General features: G+C 33.3%; 1 protein-coding gene across 1 annotated transcript in view; it reads right to left on the minus strand.

The window, feature by feature from the left end:
* Window positions 1–426: 426 nt before the first annotated feature.
* DNAI4 (dynein axonemal intermediate chain 4) overlaps window positions 427–14,412 on the minus strand; it is an 84,111-nt gene continuing 70,125 nt past the window's right edge. The window contains exons 14-17 of the mRNA XM_002921952.4: window positions 11,148–11,246; window positions 10,112–10,338; window positions 7,944–8,100; window positions 427–1,684 (exon numbers count right to left, since the gene is read on the minus strand). Coding sequence (XP_002921998.4) covers window positions 1,634–1,684; window positions 7,944–8,100; window positions 10,112–10,338; window positions 11,148–11,246 — 534 coding nt within the window. The 3' untranslated portion in view covers window positions 427–1,633. The remainder of the gene's footprint in view (window positions 1,685–7,943; window positions 8,101–10,111; window positions 10,339–11,147; window positions 11,247–14,412) is intronic.

Here is a 14,412-nt window from a genome sequence, read left to right on the forward strand (position 1 = left end):
TTGTGGGGGATGGGATAAGCTATGCATTGGTGGGGGCAAGGAGTATATGAGAAATCTCTTGTACCTTCCTTTTGATTTTATTATAAGCCTAACCCCACCCCAATCCTAAACTTTTAGAACTATTTTATCAGATAGAGTTTACTAGTGAGAATCCAAAGCCAGCCCAGAAAGCCAGCAAAGTAATTCCTTTTGTAACTCCAAGGTGAAAGATCTTAAAATAAAAATTGATGCTAATCTAAAAGCATGGGAGAATCTATAAGATCAGGAGTGAGAGGGTAAAATGGAAGAGGGTCAGTGCATCAGGATCAGTTGCCCAGGGTCTAAGAATAATAAAATCGTTTTATTTTTCATTTAGGCTTGATGAGCAGTGACGGTAGAATATGTGAAAAATTTTGAAAGGTCAAAAATACATAATACAAAGAAACATTTTTTCAATTAAATCAAGTTTTTATTTTGTTACACAGAGTGTTACGGAAAGTCCAACCTTTCAGAAAGACAAAGAGATGAACCACAATGATTTATATCAGCAGAAAATATATAATTCTTATTTTCTGACCTAAGCTCTCAGTCCACCTAAGAATCACCTTGTTTTTGTTTAAAGGATGGCTCCAAAGAAATGGAGATTGTGAAGAAGTGGACACTTTATTATAAAAGGCAGTTTCTACTCTTACACAGATTCCATTCTTAAGTTTTACACATACTTTTTTCCAGTGAGTTAAGTGAGTTTCAAATGCCTTAACTCTCCTCTCCACTTAGAATGCTTTACAAAACAGGCCATACTGTCCTATGGCCTCAGTTAACAAAACACATCTGTTTGGGGGAGTTGCTGCCTTCCGCTCCTCCTATATTCACAAGCTAGCTCTAGAACCCTTCATAAGATAACATCCTGATGTCAACTTAGATCAAGGACTTTCTATTTTCTTTCTGGGCCCACTTAAGTCTGGGCTTAAAACCCATAGCAGATTTTGGGCATGCAGAGGAGGGTGCCCTGATATGTCCCAGACTAACTCTTCTCATTGAATTGGGAGTGTGATGCCTGGTGGCTAAACAATGCAATTTTGACACTTCTTGTCATGTCTTTTGCTTGTCAAATAGTCTAACAAAGTTTCATAGCTTCATCTCTCAAATCTAAGAGGATAAAATTCTGATTTAAAGTTGGGTGTGAGAATCCAATATTCTCATAACACTAACACATGCATAATTCATAAACTCCAGAAAATAGATCTTGGAAAGCAGAAGATTTTAAAAGTCTATGGAACTTCATCTTGTAAAGATTTTTGGTCTAAGTAATTCTAATAATTTCCAAGCTTTGCTTCTAATGGAATAATAATTTTCTAACTTATTTGGACATTTTATAAATACACATGTGTAGTTATATGTACTTGGAATATGACTAAAAACATTTTAAAAATCCCAACAAAACTCTTACAATTAGCTTAGATTTAAAACTAATCACATATCTCTGAAACAAAAGTTTATTAAATTTATGTTAAGTTGAAATAGAAGTTATACATCAAATATCATTTTCTAACATCAAAATCCCAGCTTACTGCATACAAATTGGATTATTGGACATTAAAAACTGTTTCTTTTTCTTTAAACAGCAACAAGAAAAAATATTAGTAATGATGAATTATCCTTGTTGGTTTGACTTGGGTCCAAGCAAAGTATCTATTATATCTCCCTGAAAAGAAAAAGTCAAATAATTACAATGCAATAAAATATAAATTAAGAGGTAAAGGAGTCTTTAAAATGCCACTTAAAATTTATAAATTAGTGATGCATATAAAGGGCATCCAATAAGATTATAAAAAGTAAAAAAACCAAAGTAAATTTAAATAATAACTGTTACTTCTTAGTATAAACCTGCTTTTTCCTATGAAAGACTCTTTTAATGGAGTTTGATAAACAATTTTATAAGGATTTAGTTCAGGGATCATTTTGACAGTGCCTGTTTAGCCTTAATATCTACACGTTAGTTTTCTCATCTGTAAAATAGCTTGTGATATTGACGGTATCTTAAACTCTTTCCTGACCTACAGTGCTCGATTTAGAGAGAGTTGAATATCTGAATTTCAATGGGGATTTTATATTTAATTTAATAATAATGATCTTTGTACCAAAGGAGTAAAATAATAATCTGTAAGAGGATGAAACCAAATATGGAAGATGAGTTTTTAAGAAAGATATTGTGAAAAGATGGGAACTGGAAGCAGAAACCAGAGTTTTCTCTACTACACAGTGAAGGTGATCTTAAGAAAATCACTGATATCCCCGGGAATCTTAGTTTCCTTGAATGTATAATAGAAATATTAACAACCACTTCTAAAAATTATTATGAGTCGAATGAACTAATATATGTAAGTGCTTTACAAACTCTAAAGAGTTATAAACACCTGAGATGGTATTACGTAAGTCGGTCCTGTCTTATAGCCTCTACTAAGGATGACATTCCCTATCCTTCAAGTCCTGACACAAAATCAGTTGCCAAGCTTCTTTACAAACCCATCTCTTTCTAGTTCAGTCTCTCACTTGGACTAACACAGATCACTACTGTATTCTGCTCACTATTGTATCTTTAGCACCTAAAAGAGACCCTGTCACATAGTACACACTCAGTAGTTGTCCGTTGAATGAATGAATGGTCTATATGTAAATATCCAAAGTACAGAGAAAAAGACAGCAAACATTTATATACTAAAACATAAGAATAGAAATAGTATTCAGGAGTGATTCTCCACAGGCTGCCTCCAGAAGAAAAAAAAAAAAAAAGGTTGCTTTGTGCGGTGCCCCATTGAAATTAGCTTCAGCCAAGTACCTAAAACATAATTCTATTCAACGTAAGACTTAGGCCCCAGCAACCAACCACATCCCATCAGGAGAGCAAGTGGTACTTCAACAAACAATAATACTAATGTGGTGGTGAATCCTGTTGTCAAAGTTATCATTGCAAAGCTTGGACCCTATATTCCTGATTGTGCCAGGCATCAGGCTGATGTCACCCCTAGCCACAAACCCAAAACTGATAGGACAGGAGTGTTCTACTATGTCATATCACACAAATATTCTGGTGTTTGAACACATCAGGGAGGTGCCAGAGCTTCAGAAATCATTTTGCTTACAATTAAAACATCCGTAGCCCCAGGATCAAAGTTCTTCTCCTGCAGTGCAAGGCCACAGAGGATGATAGGCAATGTAGAGACAAGAGGGAGTCATGGTCCTATACCCAAATCATGGTCCTTGATATACCTCAATGGGTTTCCACCAATGTGCTCTGGCACACCTCGTGCATGTGTTATCTGGTACTTTTCCTTTGTAAAACCTGTACTCCTATTGAAGTTCCCTTTGTACCCATCCTTAATCCTGGTCTTCCTTCATCCTTCACTTCCCAGAGGCAGGCTTTACTATAACTTTGGGGTACATCTTTCCTGTAAAATGAAAACATAAGCCTTCCAAATTTTGATCTGCCCTTGGTTAAAATTAATGGAGAAATTATAGGACACAATGTTACTTGATATCTTGATAGGAAATTATGGTTTGACATTAATTACTTTGAGACTTCAAATTACTATTTGATTATAATTCTTCTCTGAAAATTTCAGGAAGAGTTATATCAGGTAAGCTTGTGTTTGGATGTAAGTAATACAAAATCTGATTAATAGGTTTTTGTTGAATCTCCCAGAAAAAGAACCCTGAACCTTTAAAATATAATGACCAAAAGCATGAAAATGTATTTGTATTAGGAAACTGTATTTATTATTAATGTATGTAATATATTTGTTACTAGGAAATTTTGCTCACCAGCACTGAAATCATTAACACACACACAACACACATATACACACACACATATTTGTCAAAAACGTTCAGACTCTCAGCTTAGCCTTCTGCTTCCAGAGCATACTGCTCAAAATGAAAGATGTTTCTAATATATATATCTATTTTTCTAATATATCTATCTATATATATTTTTCTAATAATATATATCACACATATATATATATATATATATATCACATCTTCCTTATCCATTCATCAGCCGATGGACATTTGGGCTTTTTCCATAATTTGGCTATTGTAGATAATGCTGCTATAAACATTGGGGTGCATGTATTCCTTTGAATTAGTGTTTTTATATTCTTTGGGTAAAAATCTAGTAGTGTAATTGCTGGATCATGGGGTAGTTCTCTTTTTAACTTTAGGAGGAACCTCCATACTGTTTTCCAGAGTGGCACCAGTTTGCATAAAAAAGAATGAAATCTTGCCATTTGCAACGATATGGATGGAGCTAGAGAGTATTATGCTAAGCTGAATAAGTCAGTCAAAGAAAGAAAAATACCATATGATTTCACTCATATGTGAAATTTAAGAAACAAAACAAATGAGCATGGGGGGGAAAAGAGAGAGAGAAGCAAGCCAAGAAACAGACTCTTAAATATAGAGAACAATGGTTACTAGAGGGGAGGTTGGATGGATGAAATAGGTGATGAGGATTAAGGCAGGCACTTGTGATGAGCACTGGGTGATGTATGGAAGTGCTGAATCACTAAATTCTACACCTGAAACTAATATTACTCTGTATGTTAACTAACTGGAATTTAAATAAAAACTTTAAGGTAGTTAGGAAAATCTCCTTAAATGTCCACAGTCAATATGCATGTCAGCCAGTTGAGAAAATAATCTCCAAAACTACTTGTAATTCTTCATTTGTTTCTTTATTGGGAAAATCTATTTTTACCCAGAGAAGAAGAATAATTGTATATCGAAAGTATGCAACAAATCAAGCAGATAATTTTAATATTTTTTGTATTAAGGAACTTGTATATATTTGGTATTTTAAATATTCATTATTTATTAGAGAATTTGCCGTTATTAGATTGTCTCACAAATAAATTTGTGATTCTAGTTTAAATGTGTAATTGGGTAATTGATTTAGACTTGTGATTGTAGATTGAAATATTATTAATTTGTAAAAAGTATCGAAACATTTAAGATTCATCACATTCAACATTTAAAATTTATTAAATTAGGGGCGCCTGGGTGGCACAGCGGTTAAGCGTCTGCCTTCGGCTCAGGGCGCGATCCCGGCGTTGCGGGATCGAGCCCCACATCAGGCTCCTCTGCTATGAGCCTGCTTCTTCCTCTCCCACTCCCCCTGCTTGTGTTCCCTCTCTCGCTGGCTGTCTCTATCTCTGTCAAATAAATAAATAAAATCTTTAAAAAAAAAAATTTATTAAATCAATAAGAATTCCTTCAGTGTCTTAAGGACATAAGACAATTGAAGTACTTAAAAATCTATATTAAATTTATAAATTAAAGGATTTAAAGAAACTTGTTTCAAAAGCTTATTAAAAGTATATATTATTTGCTGGACTTATAAATAGGATAATAAAATACATTATCTAAATGTAAGATATTAAGATGGACTAAGATTTTAAAAATTTTATAAAATATTTGAATGTGAACATTTTTTAATTTTTTATGATAATTTTTATTATGTTATGTTAGTCACCATACAGTATATCCTTAGTTTTTGATGTAATGTTCCATGATTCCTTATTTGAGAACATTTTAAGCAAAAGTAGACTGTACATTTCCATGTACAAAAGAAATATTAAAGATGAAGGAAAAAAGAAAGGAAAAAACACCTCATATTAATACCTTATACATGTCTCCTAATACATATGTGCAAGACATTCTCTATGGTATCATTGGCTTATATGGCATTTGAATTTTCACTTTTATTGAATCGCTCTCCAAAGAGGCTATGCTAATGCATATTCCCATGACCCTTCCATAAAAGTTCCTAATTCCCTACAACTTTGCTAATACTTACTACTGGCTAATATTTTAGTTTTTGTAAATCCAATCATTTTGAACTGATATCTCACATAATTTCAATTATATATTTCTTCATTACTAGTGAGAATGAATGTTGTTTATTTAATCTTCCAGTTTCTTTCCTATGAATTAGGATTTTATACATTTGCCCATTTAAAACATTGAATTGTTCTTATCATTTAATAGGGGTTCTTTATATATACTGGATTTTATGTCTTTCATAATGTCAGAAATTTCTTCTTCTAATCTGTTTCTTTTAACTTGGCATATGGAATCCTGAACAGAAAGTGTAGAGGTGCAATTTTAAATAAGGTAGCCAAGGAAGATTTCACCAAGAATGTGACTGATGTTTTGAGCAAAGACCTGAAGTGGGTGAAAGAACAAACTCTGGATTTTAGATAGGCGAAATGACAAGTACAAAGTCCTAAGCAAGCATCTATCTATCTATCTATCTATCTATCTATCTATCTATCTATCTATCATCTATCTGACATTTACAGTCTATGTGGTTGGGGTAAAACTCTACCTCCTACATGTGATCCAAGTCTAATCAACACACCTGACTTCCCTGGCCAAGTTTTCCTCTGGTTGGATATTTAGATTATTTTCTTTTTCCTTCTCTTTTCTTTTCTTATTCTGTTACAAATTATGCTCTAATTAATTGCTTTGATCGCCTTTATGAATATTTCTATAGAATAGAGTTCCAGAAGCATGACAGTCTTGGTTCAGATTGCCAAATTGCTGCCAAAGAAGTAATACCACATTATTCCAACATTTCTCTGTATAAGAGAAACATCTTATCAACTGTTTGCCAATACTGAGAAGTCCCATTAAATAAAAAAATTGGGGGTGCCTGGGTGGCTCAGTTGATTGAGCATCCAACTCTTGGTTTTGTCTCTGGCCATGATCTCATGGGTCATGAGATCAAGTCCTTCCTCAGGCTCCATGCTCAGCTGGTAGTCTGCCTGAAGATTCTCTCCTTATGCCCTTCCCCCACTCATGTTCTCTCTATAAAATAAATAAATAAATCTTAAAAAAATTTTTTTAAATAAAAAGAAGGAATCTTTTCCTTCTTTAAAAAAAGCTTTGCTAATTTCATACATGAGAATGTGACTATGTTTTATTTTAATGTAATAAATTTTTATTTCTTTAATTATCAATGAGGTTTAATTTTAAAATATATTTACTAGTCATTTTTTGTGAATGAACTGTTCTTGACCATTACCCACTCTTCTATCGTAGTCTTAATGTATTTTTCTTATGGATTTTTGCATAATTTAAATATTTCAACATGTTTATCACACATGGTAATATTTTCCAGATTACTTCAGAAAATAATAACTTAAACATAAAAAAACAAAAAATTGAGGGGCACCTGGGTGACACAGTTGGGTTGAGCGACCAACTCTTGGTTTCAGTTCAGTTTGTGCGTGATCTCAGGGTCGTGAGATTAAGCCTTGGGTCTGGCTCCAAGCTCAGCATAGAGTCTACTTAAGGTTCTCTCTCCTTCCCCCTCTGCCCCTCCCCAGCCTGTATGAGTGTGAGTGCGCACTCTCTCTCTCAAATAAATAAATAAATCCTTAAAAGATAAAAAATAACGTAAAATTCTTAAAGAACAGAAAATTGAAAAAATACCTGATTGCTCGTCAAAGTTTTACAACAAAGTTTTCATATTTGAGATCAGAGTAAGGGAATAGGATAAAGCTACAGAAACTAAAAAAACCAAATGCCTATTTTGGGAACATTGGATAATATCTAAAATATTATCATTTCTTGTAAAAGTCTTTGAATATTTCTTCAAACTTCTTCAGCTATATTCAACAATTAGTAAATCCCCACAGTTTGCTAGGCAGAACTTAAAGTTATTCCGTGTAACGTTTATAATTATTATGCTACATTATTGTTTTCATTTTACAGAGAAAAAACATGAGGCTCAAAGAAAATAAGCCCAGTAGATACCATGCTTAGTAGGTAGCAACTCTTGAGGCTTATGTTCTTCCTATTGCACTATACTTAAGATATTTCCATGTAAATTCCTCGTATGATACAAAATTACATAAAATTACATAAAATAACGTAAACTTTTGACTTTTGAATCTTACCTGGCCAGAATCCAAAGCAGTGGGCATATTTCTTAGTTCATACACAGCAACCTGTCCGTCGCTGTCACCCACTAGAAGGCAATCTGTTTGTTTGGCAAAGAGAACAGTTGTGAACTTGATTCCAGGGTTAGCAACATTCACAATGAGAGGATCCAAACTGTAATAAAATATTTTATTTGTAAATTCAGTTGTTAATACATTCTTTTTGTGTACAGATTAAGAAAAATCAGATATTTTCTGTGATTTCATGTGACAAAAACAAAACAAAATAAGCTTTTTAAGCAAGTTTCCAAAATCAAAATAACTGCTTCCCAACTCCTTACTCAGTCAAAACTTTCATTTCTTCAGTGAACTAATTTCAAAGAAATAAATTCAAGAAGTTCACAATTAAGATGTGAACTTGTAAGTTCAAACTCCTGTGCTGGTTAACTTTATGTATTAACTTGGCTAGGCTAGGATACTCAGTTGTTTGGTCAACACCAGTCTATACTTTGCTGTGAAGGTGCTGTGTTTAGATGTGATTTCCATTTAGATCAGGAGAATCTGAATAAAGCAGATTACCCTCCATAATGTAGGCAGACCTTATTCAATTTGTTGCAGACCTTATTCAATTTGTTGAAGACCTTAAGAGAAAAGACTGAGTTCCCTGAAGTGGAGTAAAACTCTGCCTGCAGACTGCCTTCAGACTCATGACTGCAACATGGACTGCTGATGGAAATCCTAGCCTGCCAGCCTGAGTGCGGACTTGGCACTTGCCAGTCCTCATGTGAGCCGATTCCTTAAACGAAATCTCTTCCTCTCTTTTTATTGCTTCTGTTTCCCTGGAGAACCCTGACTAATACAACTTCTCAAGTAGTAAATGTCTTTTAATAGAAGGATATTTTAATCCAAATGAACCTCTGGAAGGTAAAAGAATAGTTCGAACAAGAACTTTTTTTTTTCACCGTCATCGGAAGCAATGTACTGATGCCTTACAAAACAACAGAAGCAGTAACTTGTATACTTCTGAAGAAATGTCCTGAGAACTATAGTTTTATCAAAAAAATTAAAATCAGAAGTGGGATGATTTAAGTCATCATTTTATATATTAGTTATCTCATACTCAAATATAAATATTAGTTATAAATATTAGTTATAAATATGTTATCTCATACTCAAATATAAATTATTTTGTGATGTAATCCTTGGTTTGGGGTTCAAACCGTTTTATAGTATCAGCCATTACAAAATTTTAGAGTTACTAAATTTTAACTTCTAGGGGAAAGAAAATTGCCATTAAGAATAAACCCATTGAATTTTCTGTCATTTGTTTCAAACAAGAATGTATTTCCCTGATTCTTCTGCTAATAACTAGCATAAAAATCTACAGTATTTTCCAACTGAAGAAGCAAAATCATTAAATACTTTTTTCCTGTACTATATAAATTTCCATTTTAAAATGAAAAATGGGTCTAGAGGACATTCTAATAACTTTGGTGTAACACCTTAAATTAAAAATTTTAATGAAATGCATGGCCCTGGGAGCCTGGGTGGCTCAGTCAGTTAAGCATCTGCATTTGGCTCAGGTCATGATCCTGGAGTCCTGGGATCAGGTCCTGCATTGGGCTCCCTGCTCAGTGGGGAGTCTGCTTCTCCCTCTGCCCTTCACACTGCTTGTGCGCTCTCTCTCTCTCAAATAAATAAATAAATAATCTTTTAAAAAAGATTCTTAAAAAAAAATAAAAATAAATGCATGGCCATTTGAATATGTTTTAAAACAAGGTAAGAGAATAAGTAAATATTGTAAAAAATAATTATCTCATTCCCTTTATCTTATTGCAGAAAATATTCAGTTAAAAACAATTAGCTGCCTCTCTGCATTCTTCTATAAAGTAGGCAACGAAATTCAAGGTAGCTATGATATCTTACATCAGCCTGTAAAAGTCTGAGATGAATAAGGTAGCCTATTTTCATTTAAATATTTTTAAAACCACATATGATATAAGTAAATTAAAATGAATATAGCATCCTGGCCTATAACTTTTATTCATAAAGGACTCTCACAGTGTAAACTATTACTTGTTTCAAAGTGACTACAATTCTCTCTAATCAATACCAAAACTATCAGGTATCATTTACTTTGAACTGCTTCTACGAGAAATACCACCAAGAAAAACATTAACACTTGCGTGCTGACGTGAAGGTCCCAAATCTCCACTCTGCTCTCATTTGCAACTGCAAATATACAGGAGGATTTTGGAGACCAGGCAACATCATAAACAACATAAGTAGTTGGATAAAAGCTCAGAAATGGATTGGTGTTCTCCTGTTGCCACATAATAACACCCCAATCGGCAGAACAGCTTAAGAACACATCATGACAAAATGGATTCCATGCTATTTTATATACTGGGCCCTAGAATTAGAAACATAAATTAAAATACATAGGTAAATAATATTGAACATCTTATACTTTAAACCTGATGAACAAACTAAAAATGCTGAGATTTCTATAAGATTTATGCACCATGCATTATTGTGTATTATTTTAGCTGAAAGTCATAAATAGAATCTTCCCTAAATTATGCCATATGGAAACATAAAAATATAGTTGTTACAATACTAACTAAATATTAATACATATCATTACTTATTTACTTTAAAAATATAAGGATTATTTTTTTAAATGAGGGAGAAAATGAAGAAAACATAGACGAAACAATCACAAAAGGTACAGAAAACACATTTTTACTTTGGGATCAGCATGTTATCATAAGCAAAGTTATTTAAACTTTGAAAATTGTAACTTCCACAATGTGCAAGAAAAAATCAAGAATCTCTAGAAGCCAGGGGCGCCTGGGTGGCTCAGTCACTTAAGTGTCCAACTCTTGATTTTGGGTCAGGTCATGATCTCAGGGTTGTGAGATAGAGGCCTGTGTGGGGCTCCATAATATTCTCTCACTCCCTCTCCCTCTATCCCTCCCTGCCCTCCCCCAGCTTGCATGCGTGCATTCTTTCTTTCTCAAAGAAAAAAAAATCTAGAAGCCAAATAAGATGCCCCACGTGTTATTGATGGTTTCCATACAAGAAAGCACTTAATTCAAGTTGGTAATGTTAACTCTGAAGTTGTAAATTTATTGTGTGTTAAAAGTACTGTGTCTAATACTACTTTTTCAGAAATACTAGAAGATAAATTTTCCATACCACTACTAAAATTAAACTAACCTTATGTCCTCTGTAGGTGTCTAGGTATTGTTCATTATACGAACAAGAACATTTGTGAATATGACCTTCTTCAGTGCCAGCCAAATAGATATTTGTATCCTACAACACAAAAAATTTAAATGTATTGGCTTGTGATACATTAGTAAATGTGCTAAATAGAAAATCAGATCCCTCAAGATCTATTAAAATCAGCTCTAGAACCAAAACTAGAAATACTATCTTGATCGTGGTTCTCTGTTGTCTTTTTCTTTCTATCATGATTTTATAATAATTGAACTGCCTGAAGGACTACTGTGCAAAGAAAATATAGATTTGTTCCTTGCTGGAATAGAGGGAAGAGCTTAGATCCTGTCTAGAAATTAAATGAACAAGCACTGGCTTAAAATAAAGAAGAAAATTTCTAATATTTAGAGTTACGTAAGAATGGACCTAGCGATCTAGGAAAATAGCAAGTGTTCTTTCATGAGAACTAGTCAAAGAGAAGAACAATTTAACAATAACTACTTAGATATATAATGCTGAAGAAATGATTCTTGCTTGGAATGAAAGATTGAACTAAATGGAGTCTCAAGGATTTTTAACACTGAATGTATGTACTAAATAGAGATTTTAAGTGTATTTCCTACTGTGAAGTCATAGTCAAAAGGTCTGAGAGTCAGGTTCTATGTCCTGGCTATGTAGTCAGTATCACCTGGGAGCATTTTAGAGATGCAAAATCTCAGGCCCTACCCCTACCTACTGAATCAGAATCTTCATTTTAACAAGATTCCCAAGTAGTTTGTATGCACATTAAAATTTGAGACACACTGCTCTAGCATGTACCAGTACTTAAGAATGCAACTACTAGATCATGGAATATAAGTAGTTTTAAATAACACAATAAAGTATAATTTTTTTCCCAAACTAGTATTACCAATTTATATAAAGCAGTATATAGAAGTTCCCTTTGATCCACATTCTCATCAACAGTTGGGTTACATTAGAAATCTTAAATTTTGCCATTGTATGAGGTATAAAATTCTACCTAATGGTTTTAGGTCCCATTTTTATGAATATTAACAAGGTTGAGCACATTTTTATGTTTACTGGCCATTTGTATTTCCTCTTCTGTTCATGTCTCTTAACAATTTTACTCATAATATTTTTTATATTCATTTATATAAAAGTTCTTTAAATATTCCATTACATATACTTTGTCTATTATATATGTTGCAAATATCTTCTCCAAGTGTATGGCTTACCTTTTTACTTTCTTTAATGTTTTTTGACAAACAGAAGTTCTCCTTTTAATGTAGCTGGCCTTTTAACTTTTTTATATATTAGCATTTTTTTTTCTTTAAGAAATTTTTCTTACTTTGAGGTAATAGAAATGTTTTCCTACATCTTCTTCTAGAAGTTTTTTGTGTATGATGGGATAGGTATCTAATTCCATTTTTATGTGGATAATGATTATCCCAACACCATTTATAAGTAGGTTATCTTTCTCTATTAGAGATCAAGGTTACTGTCTAGAGGTGTCTTTGTCAGTCTATAAAATCTGAGATTTCCATTCAAGAGATTTATTGGGGAGTTCTCTCAGGAACAATCTCTTTGAAAGGAACAGAAATGGGCAGAGATATAAGTTGAACTATGATGTCACTGCAACAGAGGGCTCAGCCCAACCTCCAAGAAGTTCTGGAGTTGAGATAGCCCTTCAGAGTCCTGCCTCCAGTAAAGGAGGCCAGACATGTTCTACCACCATCCTCTACCACCACCAATAAACTAGTGAAGCAAAATGATAGACACAAACCAAACCATATAAAAATCAAACTAAATGTACATGGTTTAAACATCACAATTAAAAGGCAGACATTGTGAGATTAGATAAAAAAAGCAAGACCCAACCATATGTGACCAAAAAGAAATGTACTTTAAATACAGAGACATACATAGGTTAAATGTGAAAGGATGGAAAATGATTTAAGAAACAACACAAACAAACATGGCGGGGGGGACTGGGGGGGAATGAGAGGAAAACCAAGAAATAGACTCTTAACTATAGAGAACAAACTGATGGTTACCAGAGGGGGAGATGGGTAGGGGGATGGGTTAAATAGATGATGGGTATTAAGGAGGGCACTAGTTGTGCTGAGCACCAGGTGTTGCATGTAAGTGTTGAACCACCTGAAACTAATATTACACTGTACGTTAACTGGAATTGAAACAAAAACTTAATTTTAAAAAAAGATAAACCATGCTAACACTAGTTAAAAGAAAGCTGGGTAGCTACATTAATATCAGACTAAGTTGATTCCAGAGTAAATAATATTACAATTATAAACAAGGCCACTTTAGAATGATAAGAGAGTTGATTAATCAAGAGAACATAACAATCCTACACATTTATATACCTAAAACAAAGCTTCAAGCTACATAAAGCAAAAACTGATAGAATTCTAAAGAAAAAATAGACAAATCCACAATTATGGCCAGGGATTTCAGTACCTCTCTCTTAATAGTTGATGGAAGAAATAGGCAGAAAATCAGCAAGGATATAGTCAACTTGAACAACAATTTCAACACTAACCTGATTGTCATTCATAGAACACTCCACCCAATAGCAGCAGAATATATATTTTTCTGAAGTACACGGCAAAATTTACATGTAAATATCACATTCTGGGCTTTAAAACAAATCTCAATAAATTCAAAAGGATTCACTATAAAAAGGTCTTTCTCGGATCATGATGGAATTGAATTAAAAATCATTAACAGAAAGATCCTTAGAAAAGAGCCAAATGTTTAAAAACCAAATAGCATGCTTCTCAATAATCCACCCATCAAAAAAGAAATCAAAGGAGAAATTAGAAAGTATTCTGAATAGAACGAAAATGAAAATACAACATGTTAGAGTTTGTGGGATGCTGCCAAAGCAGTACTTAGAGAAAAATTATAGCACAAATGTCTCCATCATAAAAGAAGAAAAGTCACAAATCAATGATCCCAGCTTCCACTTTAAGAAGCCAGAAAAAGAAGAGCAAATAAAGCCAAAGTAGAAGAAAGAAAATAGAGATCAAATTGGAAATCAATTCTACAGAAAACAGAAAAACAATAGTAAAATATAGAGAAATCAAAAGCTGGTTCTTTGAGATCAGTAACATTGATAAATTTCTAGCCAGACTAAAGAAGAGAGAAGACACAAATTACTAATAGTAGGAATTAAAGAGGTGACATCGTTACATATTTTATAACTATTAAAGGATACTAAGGAAATAGTACTATGCTG

The sequence above is a fragment of the Ailuropoda melanoleuca genome, chromosome 2 (genome assembly GCF_002007445.2).
Source record: "Ailuropoda melanoleuca isolate Jingjing chromosome 2, ASM200744v2, whole genome shotgun sequence".
In the NCBI taxonomy this organism is placed as follows: Eukaryota; Metazoa; Chordata; class Mammalia; order Carnivora; family Ursidae; genus Ailuropoda; species Ailuropoda melanoleuca.